The sequence below is a fragment of the Actinia tenebrosa genome, unplaced genomic scaffold, assembly GCF_029948245.1.
Source record: "Actinia tenebrosa isolate PJP-AT-01 unplaced genomic scaffold, QUT_ActTen_1.0 PGA_scaffold3__52_contigs__length_22856419, whole genome shotgun sequence".
In the NCBI taxonomy this organism is placed as follows: Eukaryota; Metazoa; Cnidaria; class Anthozoa; order Actiniaria; family Actiniidae; genus Actinia; species Actinia tenebrosa.
The window spans coordinates 6,266,054-6,283,998 of NW_028292580.1; the positions used below are offsets into that span (position 1 = coordinate 6,266,054).

Below are 17,945 nucleotides of genomic sequence, written 5' to 3' on the forward strand. Positions count from 1 at the left end.
AGTATACGCGATGGAATGTAATCTGGCCCTGGGGATTTGTTAGGCTTCAGGCTCAGAAGATGTTTCTTGACTTCATTAGTAGAACAATAGATGTTTTCCAGTTTTTTGTCAACAATGCGGTTTAGTGACGGAAAAGTATCGTGGTTTTCCACAGTAAACACTGAAGAAAAGTACTCATTCATGCTACTAGCGATATCGTAGTCATCAGTTAAGATAGTGTCGTCGATTTTCAGCGATAGGAGATCGTTTGTTCCATTACGTTTAGATTTTACAAAGTTCCAGAAAGGCTTGGGGTTGTCTTCCTTTAAATCTTGTGCTAGATCGTTAATATACGCCCATCGAGCAAAGTTGCATTTCCGTTTGACTGTGTTGTTTAAACTACGGTACTTTACCCACAAATTCTCATCATTACGTCTTTTTGCTCTTTTGTAGAGTGACTTCTTCTTTTTACATAGTGTTATAAGTTCTTTTGATATCCATGGCGCATGGAGTTTCTTTTTAGGTTTCCGTTTCGGAATACACTCGTCTACAGCTGTGAACAGTAGATCTTTCCAGCAGGTCCAGTTGTAATCAATATTATCCTCCAGAAAAGCACAGTGCCACGGAATATAAGAAAGAAGTGAGCTCAGTGAATCCCAGTCAGCTTTCTTGTAGCAGTAGACATATTTTTGTGATTTACGTTGGGCATATGGTGATCCGAGTAGTGTGAATGTGATGGAGTTATGATCGGAAATGGTTCACCAACCAGCAAATCATCAATAATATCGGGTGATGTAGAAAACACAAGGTCCAGCACGTTTCGGTCTCTGGTGGGTTCACATACTAGTTGAGTGAAAAAATTATCTTGTATAATATCTGTCAGTAAAGTGTAGTTTTATGAACTGTACGTCTAGAGCTTAACTCATCCCACGCTAATTCCTCACGTAAAAGTTTAGAACTAGTTCCTTTAATTGCACCAGTGACCACTGTGGCAGATTCGTACTGAATATGTTCTAACAATTCCACTTCAGCTTTAGAGCAATTATCCCAAATAACGTCAGCATATTCCAAAAGAGACCTAATTAAACTTTTATATAAACAAATGAGAGTTGATCTATTTAGTTTATACTTTAAAGATTTCAGTAAATTAAGTCGTTTATATGCTTTGTCACTTTTCTTTACAACGTGCTCTTTCCAAGTCATATTACTAGTCAAAGTTACCCCAAGATGCTCATGGGTTTTGACATCGTCAACCCTTCCATCCAAAAAAAGGTCGGGGTGAGGGTCATTTTCACGTTTCAAAGAAAAAGTGATACACCGTGATTTAGAAGGATTTAATGTAACTTTCCATTTATGAGACCAATCACTAATGCTGGAAAGATCACGGTTAAGTCTGTCAGCTGATAAGTAGGGTTTATCTACAATTTCAAAGAGAGTAGTATCATCTGCATATATATAAGGAAGATAGTTAAGACCAGATACAATATCATTTATATAAACTAAGAAAAGAAGTGGGCCTAAGACTCTTGAAATTTGTCTGTGTGGGCCTAGTTAAGGTAGTAAAACATGGAGGGGAAAAAAAAAAAAAAAAAAAAAAAAATTATAACATTATAAAATGCAAAAGTAATAAAACTAAAAACAAAAATAAAAAAATCTAAGACCTCAAAGTTGATATCCAATTTTCAACCCCAATGGGTAAAGAGCTGTGGTGCTTTTCTAAAATTAAATGTTCCAAAAATAAATAAACGTTTTTGCTAACACCAATAGGGTAGCTTGCATTAAACGAGTAATAACTACCTGTGAGAGTTAAAACTGCGGTAGCTATTTTATTTTCTGGCTTAAAATTGCATACCACCATGGCTTCAGCAGCGATGCATAGTGACTGAACGTCAATAACTGTGCCAGTTGAAATCAGCCTTGGTGATGTTGTTTTGTTTATTTCATCTGCAACTTCTTCATCCTTCTGCAAATGATTTAAGCAAATGCATGCATTGAGTGTACAGACAGGTGAAAAACAGTGCTATTAGGGTTCGGATAACACCTCTTTCAGACTTCAATGGTCAAGTTACATCATAAATTATCCATACCCACCCCACAGAAGAATTTGGAATTTCCGAAGAGTGGGTGGGTCAGAGAAAGAACAAAAATTACAGGGTTTGTACGGAAGAAAATTGGAATTTCCGGGGGGTATGGGGGTGTCTTAAAAAAATTCCTCCGTGAGGGGGGTATGGATAATTTTTGGAACTACATAATATGCATATCAAAAGAAGCATTTTCTGAAATCATCAAAATTAAAAGAGTATGTATTGGTTTGATAATGAAAGGCTTGGGTAATCATTTTCAGAAACAAATAAATGTACTTGGCCTATCAAGATGTCTTCACCTATACAAATATATATATCATTTTGCATAGCAGAAAATACTCACTTCAGCAATTTTCCAAAATGTTTCTCCTGGAAAATTTGAACTGGTCTTTCTTTCTCCAAGTGCATATGGCAAGGAAGCCATCACACATCGCATTTCCATTTCTAAATAACAAAGTTTAAAATTAATTATAACCTTTTGTATATAGTATCTAAATCAACTCTTAATTATTTAATTTTGTTGATTCACAATTTAAACACAAAAAACGTTGTAAAATGAAGGGCATAGGTGGGAAAATGTTTGCCTAAATTGTCCCTTACCCCCTACTCAATAATTATCGGTATTGATTCTAAATTAAGTAAATAGTTGAATTGCAAAAGATTTTTTGTTATTTGAGTGATGCATCTTGGATATATCAAGGTTTAAACTTCCAATATGCTAATGATCATGATGTCATAGAGGCATTTGAGTTTATTTGTCATAATTTGAAATTTGAAAATTATAGCACTGATTGCCATGAGAAAACAAATTAGCTATGAGAAAATAAATTAGCAATGTTTTATACAGCCTATTGTACAGGCGGAGAAAAGTTTTGTATATTAAATATTGCTTCAACTATTCACCTCAGGTAGAATCAATACCAAAAATATTGAGTCTTTAATAGGGTTGAGGGGCACTTTAACAGTAAATAAAGATAAAAAGGGTGAAGGCTGGAAACACTAGTATCTACTTAATAAAGGGGGTCTGATGAATAAACTAAGGTTATCATATGAATTTTAATCATATAGGCATTACCAGTTTCATCACTGGAGTCATGGTCGTCCAGCAAGGACAAAATATCTTTGATTTCTTTTTTGCTTGTTTTTCGCAATGCAGCCAGCATAGCTGGTCTGTTTATGTTCAGCTTTTCTCTTAGGTCTTTCATTTTGACCTTACCAAGAATTCTTTCAAACTCAGCTTTTACCTATAAATATCAATCAAAAAAAAATCATTTTAAGGTTACTAGAATGTATATAAAGTACTTTATGTCCAAATTCAGAAAAAGATGTACAAATTCAGAGGTTTAAAAGTCAAGTAGTATTAGACCTGATAAAACATGATCTTTAAGTTCACATTAATAATCTCTTTCATAAACTCATGAATAATTAATAAAGCAATATGTAATGATGCATTTGACACAGGAGCAATATTGTGTATATATATCTCAAGCATGTTAAGGCTTGGTATTTTACTGGTTTGTTGAAAAAACACATTTAGTTTAATCTTAAGAGCGGATGTCCCTAAATGTCAACTACCGCGGGAAAATCGAAAAAATTCGAAAATTCCTAAAATATTCCAGAAGAAAGCCTTTGTGGTTCTTATTACCAGAAAAATACTTTTAGGATATTCCGCTTTTTAAATAGCGATTTTTTAAATGTTTTGTAATTCACGCCTAAAACGGCGATTTTGAGAGGCGAATAAGGCCGAGTTTTAACGATGTACCTTGCCCCAAATTTCTTCAAAATTTTTAACATTTTGTTTTCTACAGGTGATGTGAAGTTCGCCTAACCTTCTTCGCTTGATTATTTAAAATTGGCATGCAACGAATTTTTTTTTTTGATTTTTGAAGAAGGGCCTAATTTATTCAGTTTTGACAAAGTCAAATATTGACCATTTTTGAAAGCATTAAAAGTCAACTGGTACATCGATTAGCCTCATGATATTATATGCTGTGGATAAACAATCGTTTCAAGAGCTTAATACCGAAATCCAAATCTCGGGCACTTTAAATGGGAAGTTTTGAGAGCTTTTTATGTACATAGTACTTTCACAACAATAGTGACCTTTTGACCTGTCAAGCGATACCAGGAAATTACATTACTTCAGAAAAAAAAATTATGTACACACTTAAGATACCTGATAAGATAAACTGAAACAAATTATATAGAAAAGAATCCCTTTTGGAATAAAAAGGAAGAAAGAAAACGAAAGCTTTGTGGTAGAGAAACATACGGTTACATTTTTACGGCTTACAAGATCGGCTGATAATAAACATAAAGTATGCATATCATTATATAAGGCCGAAACAGCAACAAGCGCTTGGTGAAAATATATGAATTGTTGGAATGGCCAAATGAGTGTTTTACCATGAAATTAATTTTGATGAATGATTGTTGAATCTCACCTCTCCATCTCTAATTTCATTTGCAATGTGGATGTCTAAAGTATGAAGTTCTTGCACAAGTAGGTCATAGAGTCTATTAAAAATTCCAATGCTGATATGAAGTCCAGGCAAGCAAACCTTAAAAAGACATTCATCAAATCCCATTGATTAAAATTAATTGTTTTTCGAGTGCTCATATGGATTGGTTGTTCTTTATCTCTGCTGGTGCAGTATTTAAACCTTAGCATTAGTTTTTCTCCTCATCTATTTAGGTTAAATACCTATTTTCATTACAAACAACAGTGTTCAAAACTTCATATAATTTTATATTTGAATTTTTGCTATTAGTTGCTATGGAAACTGTTTTAAAATTAGTCTGCCTACCTGTTCGATTGGGATATCAAATAGAGGTGGACACTCAGTGATCTCAGCTTTCTAGGTTTTTGGCGACTAACTTTATTGAAATAAGTGTATCCATGGTATAACAAACAATAATATAAGGTCATTTTTCTTCAGTGATACCTTTTTCTAACCAGGTTCTATTTCTGATCTCCCTATGGGCACACTTGTTGAACAAAGGATCACCAAAGTCACTGTGCACATTGATTACATGGCTAAAGAAGGACTTAAACTTTGCCCGTATAAGATTACCATCACCACTATGTGTTGATTGTGCACTCCAATATAAGTGGTTCTCACAGGGCCTTATCCAATCCTTTAGAACTTCACAAGCCTTTTCTTTGGTCAATTTAGAGAGTACTTTCCTTATTTCTGTAAGAAAGAATAAAATGTTATACAAATACATTATCTTGATCAATTCACACACTGGCAGCAGCTATTACTGTTGAGTCGGCATTGAGATATTCTTTTGCTCAAAGAAACATGCAAGTGAAGCTATACTACTTGAAGCTATACTATTTGCCTGCTTCCATAATAACTGCAACTTAGAGCAACATCAGATCTGCCAACAATGCACATAGTGTCAGCAAGGCACCTACTTTTTTTTAAATGCCATAAGTCAAAGTAGTGTTTAATCTGGGTCAGTACTTTATTCATATGGCATGCAATTGTTGTATGTTGATCTGATAAGAATGCGGTAATCCCCAGGCCACACGTCTCCAACAAGTAATTCATACAGTTCTTAAATCCCATAAATTCCATTGCATTACTGGATTCTGCTTGGTTTCTCTAAACACAGTGACAATGAAAATAAAATTGACATGAGATATATCATATGCACCCCATGAGAAGTGTCTAAAGTTGGTGTCTGAAATCTGTAACAATAGTTTGGTAGTGGTTGGGATGTCCTCCTTGGACGAAACAAATGAGATATGTACAGTAACAAATAATTATGTGCATGAGAACTGTAATTAAGAAATAAATTACCTGAACTAGTGAAAAGTGTATTATTTTTGGCATGTTACAACACAAGATGGTGTAGGCCCCATATTTGGCATTATGCCCCATACTGTCGTGACGGGCATCCCCTGCCACTGTTAGACCATCCTTCACGTCCTTCAGTTTGTCAAGCAGTCTTGACTGGTATCTTTTCCAGTGAAGGTGAATCACAGGGAACAGTCGATTCTAAAAATAAGTAAGTAATTAATAGTCATTACTTTCAATAGAAATTTCTTTATGAAAAAACTTTAAAATGTTTTACAGTGCAGTACAGCTACTGGTTTTACTGTACTGCAACCCCAAAGTATTTGCCAACTACCCCCTCCAATCTCTCATTGATTACACTGTCAAACTCTCGCATTGTTCAAAGGGTCCAACTTGATAATTACATGCAAATACTCACTCTTTGGTGCTTGAAGAATGATCTCAGGGAATGGCAACCTAGACCCATGTGTGCAAAGATCTGGAACACTTTTGAAGCTGAACCCCCAGCAAAGAGTATAGCCATAGACAAAAGAAAATTTCCTGCAGGTCCTCTTTGGCCAGATGTAAATAACATTGAGGGCTGACTGTGCCAGGTAAACTCTTTCTTAGGACATTTTGGATTCCTACATGTGGTAGAAATCACTACTTCTGTTCCATTTTGGTTAGCCTCCACCATGGGACCATCAGCTTTACAAGAATGGCAGAAGCTGAACAGAAGTAGAAGTTGTGACAGGAAGACAATGTGCTTTGGCTCTGTCCGTAAGTTTTTCCCATGCATACTCAATCTGAAAGCAAAGGTAAATGGGAATATTATTAATATACAGAAGGATATCAATATCAAACAGTTGCAAAGACAACAATCAGTACTTTTCAGATTTATCAGCTATTTCTTCTTCGGATTCTGTTTCCGTCATATAAGAGTTATCATCATCGTCGTCGTCACTTGGACAAGGAAACTCATCTTCCATATTATCTTCTTCACTGCAACAATCATCCCAGTCACTTTTCTCTGTTTTCACAGTTCCATGCTGATCATCTTGATCTGTGAGGTCTTTGCTTTTCTTGAGGGCTGTAATTTCAGCTTCTAACTGTAATACTAAGGCAGATGGAAATGATCAGTGAATATTAGTGATGAAAATTCTACACATTGAAATATGATTTATAGTAAAATGTAGGTATCTCCAATCAAACACAAAAAATGGCTTATGAAAAATCAAGATAATTAATTTGTAAACTGATGCAGTATATAGTATCGATACAAACACTTTTATTATATTTTTATTATTTCATTCTATATATGTTACATGAAAAGTAAAACATAAGCTTACTTCTCTGATTTGCACATTCTAGTTGCTCCTCCTTTTCAACAACTTGATTCTTCTTTATTCGCAACCTCTTCCTCCAGCATGTTTTTTCCTTTTTCAGTCTTGAGCAGGACTTACATGACGTTTTGGTTTTCTAATAAGGTAAAAGAAAAGACTCAGTACACGTAAAATAAACTTACTCTGTTTGCAGTTATTAGAGAACACCTACTGTACAGTAGCCTACAGCTTCCCCCCATACCATAACTAACAATAATTCTTACCTCTGGTAAACTTAGCTTTACAGGCATCGGATCGGTACTAACATCCAGGTTATCTTCCTGTTCTGACAACGCGGGCGAAGAGGCAGTTGTGTCGTTGTTTACCGGTACCGTCGGAGGTACCGCAAGCGTGTCTTCTCGTTGTTCTAGGTGGACAGAGGCGGCTTCATTGCTGGTGTTGGTTCTATCCTTACTCGTAGATGGAGCTTGCACCTCTAGTCCTTTTTGTTGGTCATACTCATCTAAGGCAGTCTTTATTGTCTACAAATTAATAATAATTTCTGAGTTTTGCAATCAAAAGCAAGAAGCTTTGAAGTATTAGCTTATATCTCACCTTGCGTCTTTTTCGTTGGCTGATTCCTTCGCTCTCGAATGAAGCAACAGCTTGTAGTGTAGGATACACACAGACACCAAATTCATCCCTTTTCAGACGAGGAATTTGTGGCTTTTCATGCCCAGGCAGTAGTGCATATCTTATGGATAAATCCTCTGGTCGAAAGTGCTTTGAGCAGATGGAAGAACCCTTCGATTCAAAGAAATTTTTCCGCTTCTGGTTGACAAACTTCACCCAGGTTCTCCGCCGCCTCTTTGCTTCTGGCCGATTATCGTTAAAAAAGGGGATCGCAAATAAATATATTCCTTCTTTGGGGTTTGGGGTACTACTACAACCCCAAACGACACACCGATTCGGCATATTTCGCTTAAATTTTGCTATACATACTCTTCAAAAAACTCTCTTTTCACATTATTTGGCTTGTGTTCTTCACATCGGCATCGCTATCCTACCTTTGTATACGTCACAATAGTCTCGATCCAGGCCCTTGACTAGAACCGCGGTTTTCGGATGTCAACGCAAATTTCGTAAAAATTTAATACTTTCAAAAAGTCACCATAAATCGAGCTTTTACCCAATTTGAAAAAAAATAACACTATGTTTATTATAAATTCAATATCTTTTGATAACCAATGCGAATATTTTGGTTTTTTTTTAAGATTGATAGAGGTATTGTTTAGCTAAACGTTTAAAATAGTTCTTTAATAGTTCGACCGTTGAAAAAATTTAGGCAAATTCAATTCGTTTCAATTCAAGCAAAACCAACAGCTGTTTTAAATGTTCATTTCTTTCTTTCTTTCTTACTTTCTTTCTTTCTTACTTTCTTTCTTTCTTTCTTTCTGCGGTCTTTCTTGCGTGTGTATCTCCGTGGTCTCTGTCTTATTCTCGCTGAGTTCGTTCTGTCTTGTTTTTGGTTTCTTTCTTTCTCTTTCTTTCTTTCTCTTTCTTTTCTTTTCTTTCTTTGCTTTCTTTTTTTTTCTTCTTTTTTTTTTTTCTTTTTTTCTTAATTAGGTAAAACCAAGATGTATAGTTAATCTAGTAAAGAAATATTTGAGGGGGGATCCAGGGGCTGTTCCTAGGCGCACCGGACACCCCCAAAAATGTAGGCACAAAAGAAGTCAATGAAATTAGCATTATTGTTGACGTCATTTTGGACATCCCCCTTGCAAATTTCTGGATCCCCCTGTATTAAGGCCTACCCCGGGTCCTTAAATCGCCTTAAATCGCCTTAAATCGCCTTAAATTGCTTAAAGTCGCCTTAAAATGCCTTAAGTTTGATTGTTTTTTCAGACTCATTTTTTAAATATTTGTATTCATTTCTTCTGTCATTCATGCATTATGTTAAAAGGAGTTTGCTTGGTGGCATTATTATTGACCACCATTACCAGAACGCTTTGCAAATTTTCTTTCTTTTTGAAATTTATATTCCCTCATGAGAATAGTAAGAAAATTGATGAAATTAAAAAAAACAAACAAAGGGATTCTGGTAGCAGAGGTTCATGATGCCTTAATGCAAATGGCCTAGCTATTATGTATCATAGTGGAGCACTCATAGTCATATTAATGATTAAAAACGGACATTAACTCAACACATAACATTATGTAAATAATTAAGACATGCCACTTGTTTCATTTATGTAAAATGATTAAATTTTAATAAATAAATTTTCCATTGATAATATCCTAAATTATGTACTATTTGTTTAATTCAGTAGTATATCCAGGAATTATCCATACGCCCCCTCCCCCCAACCACACACAGATTCAATTTCGGAGTGGTGGATAGTCAGAGAAAGAACAAATGGAAGAAAATTAGAATTTGGAGTGGGTAAGGGGGTGTCTTTAAAAAAAATCCTCAATGTGGGAGGGGGTATGGATAAATTCTGGTACTACAGCACATTTTAATTTGTCTATTGGACAGATTACATTTTTTGGTTCAGTTGAGCTATACATAATTGCTCCAAATGCTACATTCTTAAATCAAATGTGTTAGTATCAAAGAGAACAGGAACTTCATTAAAATTCATTAAATGGACTTACTGTTGTGGTCCATCCTGTATTTAGTTGCTCAACTGGCACCACCACTGGTAGCTTGTTTTCTATATCTTTAATGATGCTGCCATAGTAAACTTTCACTGATGGAGTTAGCAGGTGGAAGTTTCTCCCTTCTACTGAGTTATTCATCCTGGATCCTTGGAATGAACTAAGTGGTTTGAAGTTATGAGCTGCTTTACTCTGCTCTTGCACGAGATCACATATAAGTGTTTTATTCGAAGCCTTTACTTAATAAAACTGACGGGCAGAACCCGGGAGGCAGAATTGCGACGCAATAGGTAATGGGACTCCATGCTGTCACGGCCTCGTCCAATTTCGTCCAATTTTTCTCGTCCAATTAGCCATTTCGGAGTTGAGCAGGGGATTGGGTACTAATCAAAGAAATATTTATCTAATTACGAAGCGAACCCTATCACATGAAAGGCAACCAAAAAGAATTAGCAAATTTACCAATTTTTAAAACGTTTGGATAAATACTAGCTAAACAGTATTTTTTCAAAGTTTTATCAAATTAACAGAAAATGTATGGTTTTGCTGGACGACGGTCAAAATCCCCATACATTCTTTGTAAATTGCAAGACCTCTCATAAATTGAGAACATGCGTAATAAGTAAATTACGAGCCTTAGATGAAATTCTTCATGTTCTTATTTGATATCCGAGCCCATCCCACACGGCGCACTGCCATATCTATCTAGTACTACTTTTTCGTGGGATTGCCAAATGGAGTAGAGGGGACCGAGGCAGGCCAGCGAGGGCCCACAAGATAAAGGTCATGGCGGTTATTACACAATCTTCCAATGGAGGTTCTGAAATTGAAACCTTTCTTGATAAAATCCAAAACACTTATCAACGGCTGGAGGAGTGAGCCGCAGTAACATATGCACTGTTTAAATTTTCTCTTGTTGAGTTTGTGTTTTTGACAAATAAATAAGTTTCCGTTGTTATTAATACATGTGTTCTCCACTGGTTGTGAGTTGATTCCAAATTTTAAGCATCTGATTTTTGAGAAATTTTCATCATTTTTTTATGGCAATAAACGTACTATAAACAACTTCAGTATATCCTGACGCTTTGAAAGATCCCTATACAAATTATTAGCATATTGTAAACGCACCCCCTACATGGAATGTTCGTTGCGCAAAACACCCGCTTTATCAACAGGGAAGATCTGGACGAATGGAGAAGGTCGAAATGTTATCATATCATGTCCGCCAAAAATGAAGAACGTGATTCAAGTTTTTACATGAATTCTTTGCCAACATTTTTATTATATCTTTCATTGTGTTTATTTGTTACGATTATACACCCAAAATTACGGCATAGTGTAAAACATGGACTGGACTCTTGGACCCTTTGACCCTGTACTCTTGGACTATTTGTTGGACCTACTATTGAACCATCATATTTCTTGCCACTATTGGAAATTATAGTCAGTAGTCTTTGCCTTTTCTATAGGGTGTACGATTTTTATTTTGTTGCCGTATGGCCTCTTTCAAGTAATTTCTCAATGAATGAAACATGTTAAAAAGGCACTGACTGCTATTGATAATGATCTGCAAAATAATTCGTCTTTAAAGGAAAAACAACTTGTTTTTCTTTTCTCTTAAAAAATAATTTTTTGTTTTACTCTATTGGTTTCGCTTTTCACTTTACTTAGAAAAATAAAGCCAATGCTATTGTAGATACAATGAAATAAACCTTCGTCAATGCTCAGAGTCAGCTAGATAGGGATGATTGCCTTATAGATAAGAAAACCTTTTTAAATACAAATAAGCATAAGAAATATACGTTTTGCTAGAATCAAAGTAGTGATCATGAAAAATCTGCAGCCCGGAATCTATATACAAATAACGCCTTTTCGGCAAACTTGCTTTGCATCTTATCAGCATTTCGCTTGGAGACACCGGACATCTAGTCATTACATAAGGGGTTCTTTTCTGACAGCATCATTGATGTCTTAGTTAATTATACTTTTATGGGTGTACATTTACATCGCCAAAAACATCCCTCTCGAACAAACCCTAAATTAGAATAAAAAAAGAACGGAAATTTTAAGCTATAACGAGAGTTACACCACAGTGCTACACTGCTGTGTGATTTTTAGGAGTTGGAGGGGCTAACAGTCGTAACGCCCTTTCAGTGAAAATCAAATCTTCAGTATCGACACGCATACGAGGTATTCAAAGCGATCAATTTGTCCAAGGAGGTGCTCCACAAATAAATGAAATACTAAGCCATGCTCAAAATGCAGCAAGCCAGAAAACTATATAACGAATATGGAGCTATACATAGGAGATATTTTCGGCCAGGATTCAAAGTGGCAAAACGTACCTTCTCGTATTCCATGAACGACTGAGGCGAAGAGAGACCACTTTTTTCTTTGTCATTCATACATGCTGGCGTTATACCTAGAGAAGGGGAGATTCCAAATTTGCCCTGGTAACTAACCTTTAAGTTAATTCATCGTCGCGATCAAAAATGACTAATCCATACGCGATATTCGAATGGTGTTTTTTTAGAAAAAAAGAGTAAGTCAGTTGTGGCTTGGATGCCTCAGTTACTTGCAATTGGGGTTACTTGTGTTGCCGATTAAATCTTCTTACGTACTGACTAGCAAGAGTATAAAAATGGAAAGGTATAATAGACTAACTCTAACTCTAAAAGGTTTTTTCATAAATTGTCAGTCGGGTTTTTTTTCTACTACCAGAAAAGCGGCGTTAATTATATCGATTGCATCTTGTTCCACCTATACCGAGAAATCATACAAAAATTAAGTCGCGACTTGTCCAGCAACCAAATCACAATTTCGCAAATTGAATCTACATCTATTCATAGTAAAAGATACTTACATGTTGAGAAGCAAAAGTAGTTGATCAAAAATACCACTAGATGATAATAAGTTTAGTTCTTTGCGGTGTGAGACGTTCGCAAACGGACCCAGATACTGGCTATATAAACGGCCTCGTTTCCCTTCCTGCTTCATAAGCCTCTTCCGCAGTTCCTTGCTCGGCCGCTGCACTCTCCGGACTTATTCACCCACGTGCTATTATGAAAGAGAAGAAGCTTTCGAGGCAAATTTCCCAGGTATTGGTTGTCGGTCTTGATTTGCTAGTCTTGCGGTTGTTGCTGCTGCTGCTGTTTCATGGTCCTTAATTAAGCTCTGCCGTTCTCTAATTATCCGAGAGTTTGAATCCAACTATGCCTTATTACTCGCTAGAATTTTTAGATACGTTAAGTATATGTAGTAGAGTGATTCTCATATGACCGTGACAGAAAATAGACCATTTAGTTTGTACTTTTTGATAAAGAACAAAAGAAACAATAGGTTTAGAGTCTACTACTAACTATTAGTTTGCCTATTCTTTCACGGTCATATGAAAATCACTCTAAGAACGACAAAATAGGGAAAACAAAATGATCTGTGCTATAACTGGCTTTTGACCCAGGCCTTAAGTACCTTGAGATTGCAAGAACGTTGTTACGAGAAAAAGAACATTCGAGCGGGATCGATTAGCAACGTTCTGGCAATTTTCCAGTTTCGAGTTCTATTTTGCTCTAAGTTAGCCTCATTGGCATGTAATATATTCTTTAGAACAAGTAACAGCCTGTGGTAATGACACATGAACAATACCACTGCACTAGATTAGGATTCCACGGCTTTTGCTCTCAGTTCTGAATATTTTACGCACAATCAGGGCTAACACAGAGCAAAAGAGAACTCGAAGTTGGAATATTAAGTGTAGGCCTTTTGCGATACTGTAACTATTGTTTGGCAACACTGGCTAGTACATTCATATCGTAAGATATAGCACCATACCTAATTTCGCTTTCTCTTAGGTGTTCGTCAAGTACCGAAAAACGTAAACAAAGCGTAATGTGTTTAGTTTTGCCGTGACAAGAAACTCACAAAAAGCAACATATTGTTCCCGCCTTTTGCTCAAAGTGTTGACACATGTTTGCGCGGGAAAACACTGGCAGCTTTGACACTTTATAAGTTTTCATGTTGTCTTCTTGTTGGTGTCAAAAATGGCAGCAAAAGAAAGTCGAAAAAGATCGAGATTTACTCTCCAATTTTAAGATAACGAGGAGAAACTCTCCTTACTTCGCGCCAGAATAGCGGAATCGAAAAAAATACTGGGCGAATGCAATAATTATTCATGGATTTCGAAGCTTATAGATTTTTACGACTCCCATCGTGAGAAAAAGAGTGATGCCGGTCGGCCGGATGCATCTGGGACAATAGATGTAAAACTTCCAGTTATAGCTTCGCCTTCTTCTTCCTCTTGTCATGAGCCTTCAAAAGTAGAAATCCACACAGCTCTGGAGGACGACGACGGAAAGTACTTTATCGCTTGTAAAGCTACAATTCGTAGCCTGGTGAAGGGCTTGACGGAGTCCAAAGGATGCTGTTCTGTTTGTGGTGGGTTTTTACTTCTTGATAGCTTCCAGATGGAAAGAAGAGGGCATTGTGGCCGTATTAGTTTCACATGCGAAAACAACCACGAAACTGTCTGGTTTAGTTCGCCAATCTTGAAGTCCAAATACGTTGCAAACCTCAGGTGAGCACTGCATCTTTTAGTAAGCCAAGCTAACTTGCTTTTTCGGCTCTCAAAATAAGTAATAATAATGTTCTATTGCTATAGAGTAATTCATGGATTCATGAGCTCTGGGCTAACTGAAAGGAATGGAGACAATAATTGGCTTGGGTCTATAACTCTCCATTTTTTCCCAAACAAATCTCTTATTTTCTAATCATAAAAAAGACAAGGTATGAATATCATAGCAGAAGAAAGTCTGTAAGTGATGATGTTCTTGAGCACTTTTCATCTTCATTCCAGTGTGGTCGACTTGAGTGATGACGACGATTCCTCTTCAACAGTGTCACCCTGTTCATGGTCCGCTGTCGAAGACTCAGAGATCAGCCAAGATGAATTCCGTACGTTAGATTACTAATTGGGCTCACACGTAGTTGAGCAAATAAGTAATTTGTCGCTGGTAAATATCTTTTCTCCTTGAAAACTGAAGGAATGCTTTTATTACTAAAATAAATGATTTTTGTGCGTTAGTGCTGTTTTCAAAACCCTTGGTTATTTTATTTGTTAGTCGGTTTGCTAATCAGATTGAATTAGTAAAGGCGGCGCGAGTGGCGGCGGATTGGTATAATATGAAAAAGTGTGGAGCGGGAAATGGGAAGGGGAGTGGGAAGGGAAGGGAGAGGAAGTGGGAAACTCTGAAAATCAACGAAACGTTAATGCGTATTTTACATGTTTTTGTGGGTCGGGAATTTACGTATTCCACCGATAAATGAAATCAGAATTAGAAGTGCGTTCATTTTCTTATATTTTTTATAATTATTTTTTCTGTTAAATAATTTTAGGACGCAAAGGAGGAGGTGACGTTTAATCCAAAGTTCTCCACGCCTACAAGTCTGTATCAACCAAGCGAATCTTCTTACTTATCCGTCACTGTGGAAGAAACGGAGGTTGTTCCTTCCCCAAAAGAAAAATTGAATGCCTTCCTTTATATTCATTACCAGCTCACATATTGTACAAGATTTGCCATTTGGCGAGAAAACGCTTAAGTTATCGTCACAAACAGAAATCAGGATCCCAAATGTTATACGATCTTTGATACCTGAGCAAATTATTTGTCAGTACCAAAGCTATTGTCAAGAGACAGGTTTCAAACCAATGAGTCGTAGTTCGTTATGCAGAGTTCTCAGCGTATGTTCAGCTTCAATACACAAATCTTTACAGGGCTTAGATAACTTTTCAGCACTTGGAGCAAAAGCCTTTGATGATCTTGAAGAGTTGGTTGAATAGCTTGGAGACACTTACGGGAATGGGCTTACTTGGGCGAAGGAAATAAAGCAGAATCTCAAACTAGCAAAGCGTTACTTCAAAGGCGACTATAAGGTAAACTAAATGTTCACTTTCAGTTATTCTGCAACGATTCATTATTGAAAGCGCACGCTGCAGTAAAATCCCAAGCTCCAAACCAATGAGCATCATGAAATACATGCATAATATCGTTATAATGTTTTGTTGAAGGTTCACGTTACCAAAAGCTCAAAGGTTGCAGATCATTGCAGAACGCACGCCCTAAGTTATCCAAGTGAAGATGACCACATGGTTGACTGTGACCACGAGCATGACCTGAAATGCGATAGATGTAACTTATTTCCTGTAACTCTGAAAGAAATAAAATGCGTAGTAGAAAGCACTAGATGCACCTTGGAAGATAAAGGAGAAATGGAGTTCTTGATCTCCCAGTCCGCGCAGAACATCGAGGCCTGGAAGTCCCATCTTTTACGATCAATTAATCAAGATCAAGCAAGGCAAGAAATTATTAAAGATTTAAGAAAGGAGGCAGTGCTTTTAGTTTCCGACTGGGCAATGAAGTTTTTGCCAAGAAAGTTCCGAGAAAGCCAGCAAGACTGGTTTGGTAAGCGCGGGATCCCCTGGCACATAACTGTTGCCATGACCAAAACAGATGAAGGAGAAATGAAAATGTTGACGTTTGTACATATATTTGAAAGCTGCATTCAGGACAGTCCTGCTGTTCTGGCTATTTTTGACGACGTTCTACAGCAACTTAAGAGCATCACTTCTGACATTACCTCACTTTACCTCAGACAAGATAATGCCGGATGTTATCATTCTGCATCGACAATCCTTGGCATTTATCAGGTTGCATCACAAAATGACTTTAATCTAGTGCGCATTGATTTCTCAGACCCGCAGGGCGGCAAAGGCGCATGCGATAGAAAGGCTGCAACTATCAAGAATCATATGAAGAAGTATTTAAACTCAGGACATGATATAGATACTGCTCAACAAATGAAGTGTGCTATGGAGTCACCTGGAGGAATCCCTGGGGTAAGAGTAACACTGTGCGGCGCTCAAGCTTCTCCAGACTTATCAGAAAAATGGGAAGGTGTGAGCTTTATTAACAACATCGCTTACAGCAATGAAGGAATTACAGTTTGGAGGGCTTATGAAATTGGTGCTGGCAAATTTATGCCTTGGAGTAGCTTTAATCTGCCCAACAAATTGCCAAAGCTCAACAAGATTCCAGATTATGAAGTATCAAAGGTTACCTTTGTTTCCATCAAAGCAAGAAAAATGCCGACAAAAAAACCCGCTCTTAAAGCTGAGTCACTGCAGAAGGTAAAAAAAGTTAAGGATAATGATGATGATGACGATGATGATGACGACGATGATGATGATGTCAACTTAACAGAAGATAACCAAGACGAAGATAGTGAGGGCGCGAAAATTGGTCGAGATGACGAAAATGCGTTATTCTTTTGCCCCGAAGAAGGCTGTATTATGTCTTTTCAGAGATATTCTTCTCTCGAAAAGCATATTGATTATGGAAGCCACAAATATGTTCTTGAGCATGAAACTCTGTATGACAGAGCTATGGTTATGTACGCTACAAAGCTAGAGCATGGTGCTTCTGACGTTCCTCAGATAGATGGGGACACTACCGTCAATCTAGATCATGATCAAGTGCTTCCTAAAGGATGGGCACTAAAATCAGCAGCAAAACGAAAAAGATTTAATGAAGCACAGAAAAACTATCTAACCGATATTTTTGAAAACGGAGAATCAACTGGAAGGAAGGCCAATCCTGCAGCTGTGGCCCAGACCATGAGAAGGGCCAAAAACAAAGATGGCTCAAGTATGTTCAATAAGAATGAATATCTTACGTCGCAACAAATTGCAGGCTTTTTCTCGCGTTTGGCAAGAAAAAAGAAGCTAGGCTCAGCTGATGACGAAGACAACGATGAAATGAAGAAAAATGAGGAAAACAAAGAAAAAGAATTGTTTCATGTAATGAATGAAGTAATGGAACTGGTTTCTGCACAACATCCAATCATGTTTGATCATTACAATATCTGCGAAATGGCATCCAAATCCAAGCTATCATCTTTTTCAATCCAAATGCTTCAGGAAATCTGTGCCTCCTTCGAGCTTGAGACGTCTCACATTAAGACAAGACGCAAGAGGCCATACTTACATCTCCTGCAAGAATTAGTCAACGCCTGTATTTGCAGTGCGAGAACCTGAACATCTCTTATGGAAAATATAGCGATTT

General features: G+C 36.9%; 2 protein-coding genes and 1 long non-coding RNA gene across 3 annotated transcripts in view; 2 read left to right on the plus strand and 1 right to left on the minus strand.

Annotated features, from left to right (window-relative positions):
• LOC148908305 (uncharacterized) overlaps window positions 1-17,945 on the plus strand; it is a 188,228-nt gene that overhangs the window by 100,962 nt on the left and 69,321 nt on the right. The window lies entirely within an intron of this gene.
• LOC148908317 (uncharacterized) lies at window positions 4,989-6,837 on the minus strand. The gene is made up of 5 exons (XM_089035180.1): window positions 6,737-6,837; window positions 6,288-6,654; window positions 5,873-6,070; window positions 5,485-5,674; window positions 4,989-5,257 (listed from the first exon to the last, which is right to left on the minus strand). The coding sequence occupies exons 1-5, from the start codon at window positions 6,835-6,837 to the stop codon at window positions 4,989-4,991; spliced, it is 1,125 nt and encodes a 374-aa protein (XP_088891306.1).
• LOC148908318 (uncharacterized) lies at window positions 15,671-17,917 on the plus strand. The gene is made up of 2 exons (XM_089035182.1): window positions 15,671-15,757; window positions 15,893-17,917. Exon 2 carries the CDS (start codon window positions 15,971-15,973, stop codon window positions 17,915-17,917), a length of 1,947 nt encoding a protein of 648 aa, XP_088891308.1. The 5' UTR covers window positions 15,671-15,757; window positions 15,893-15,970.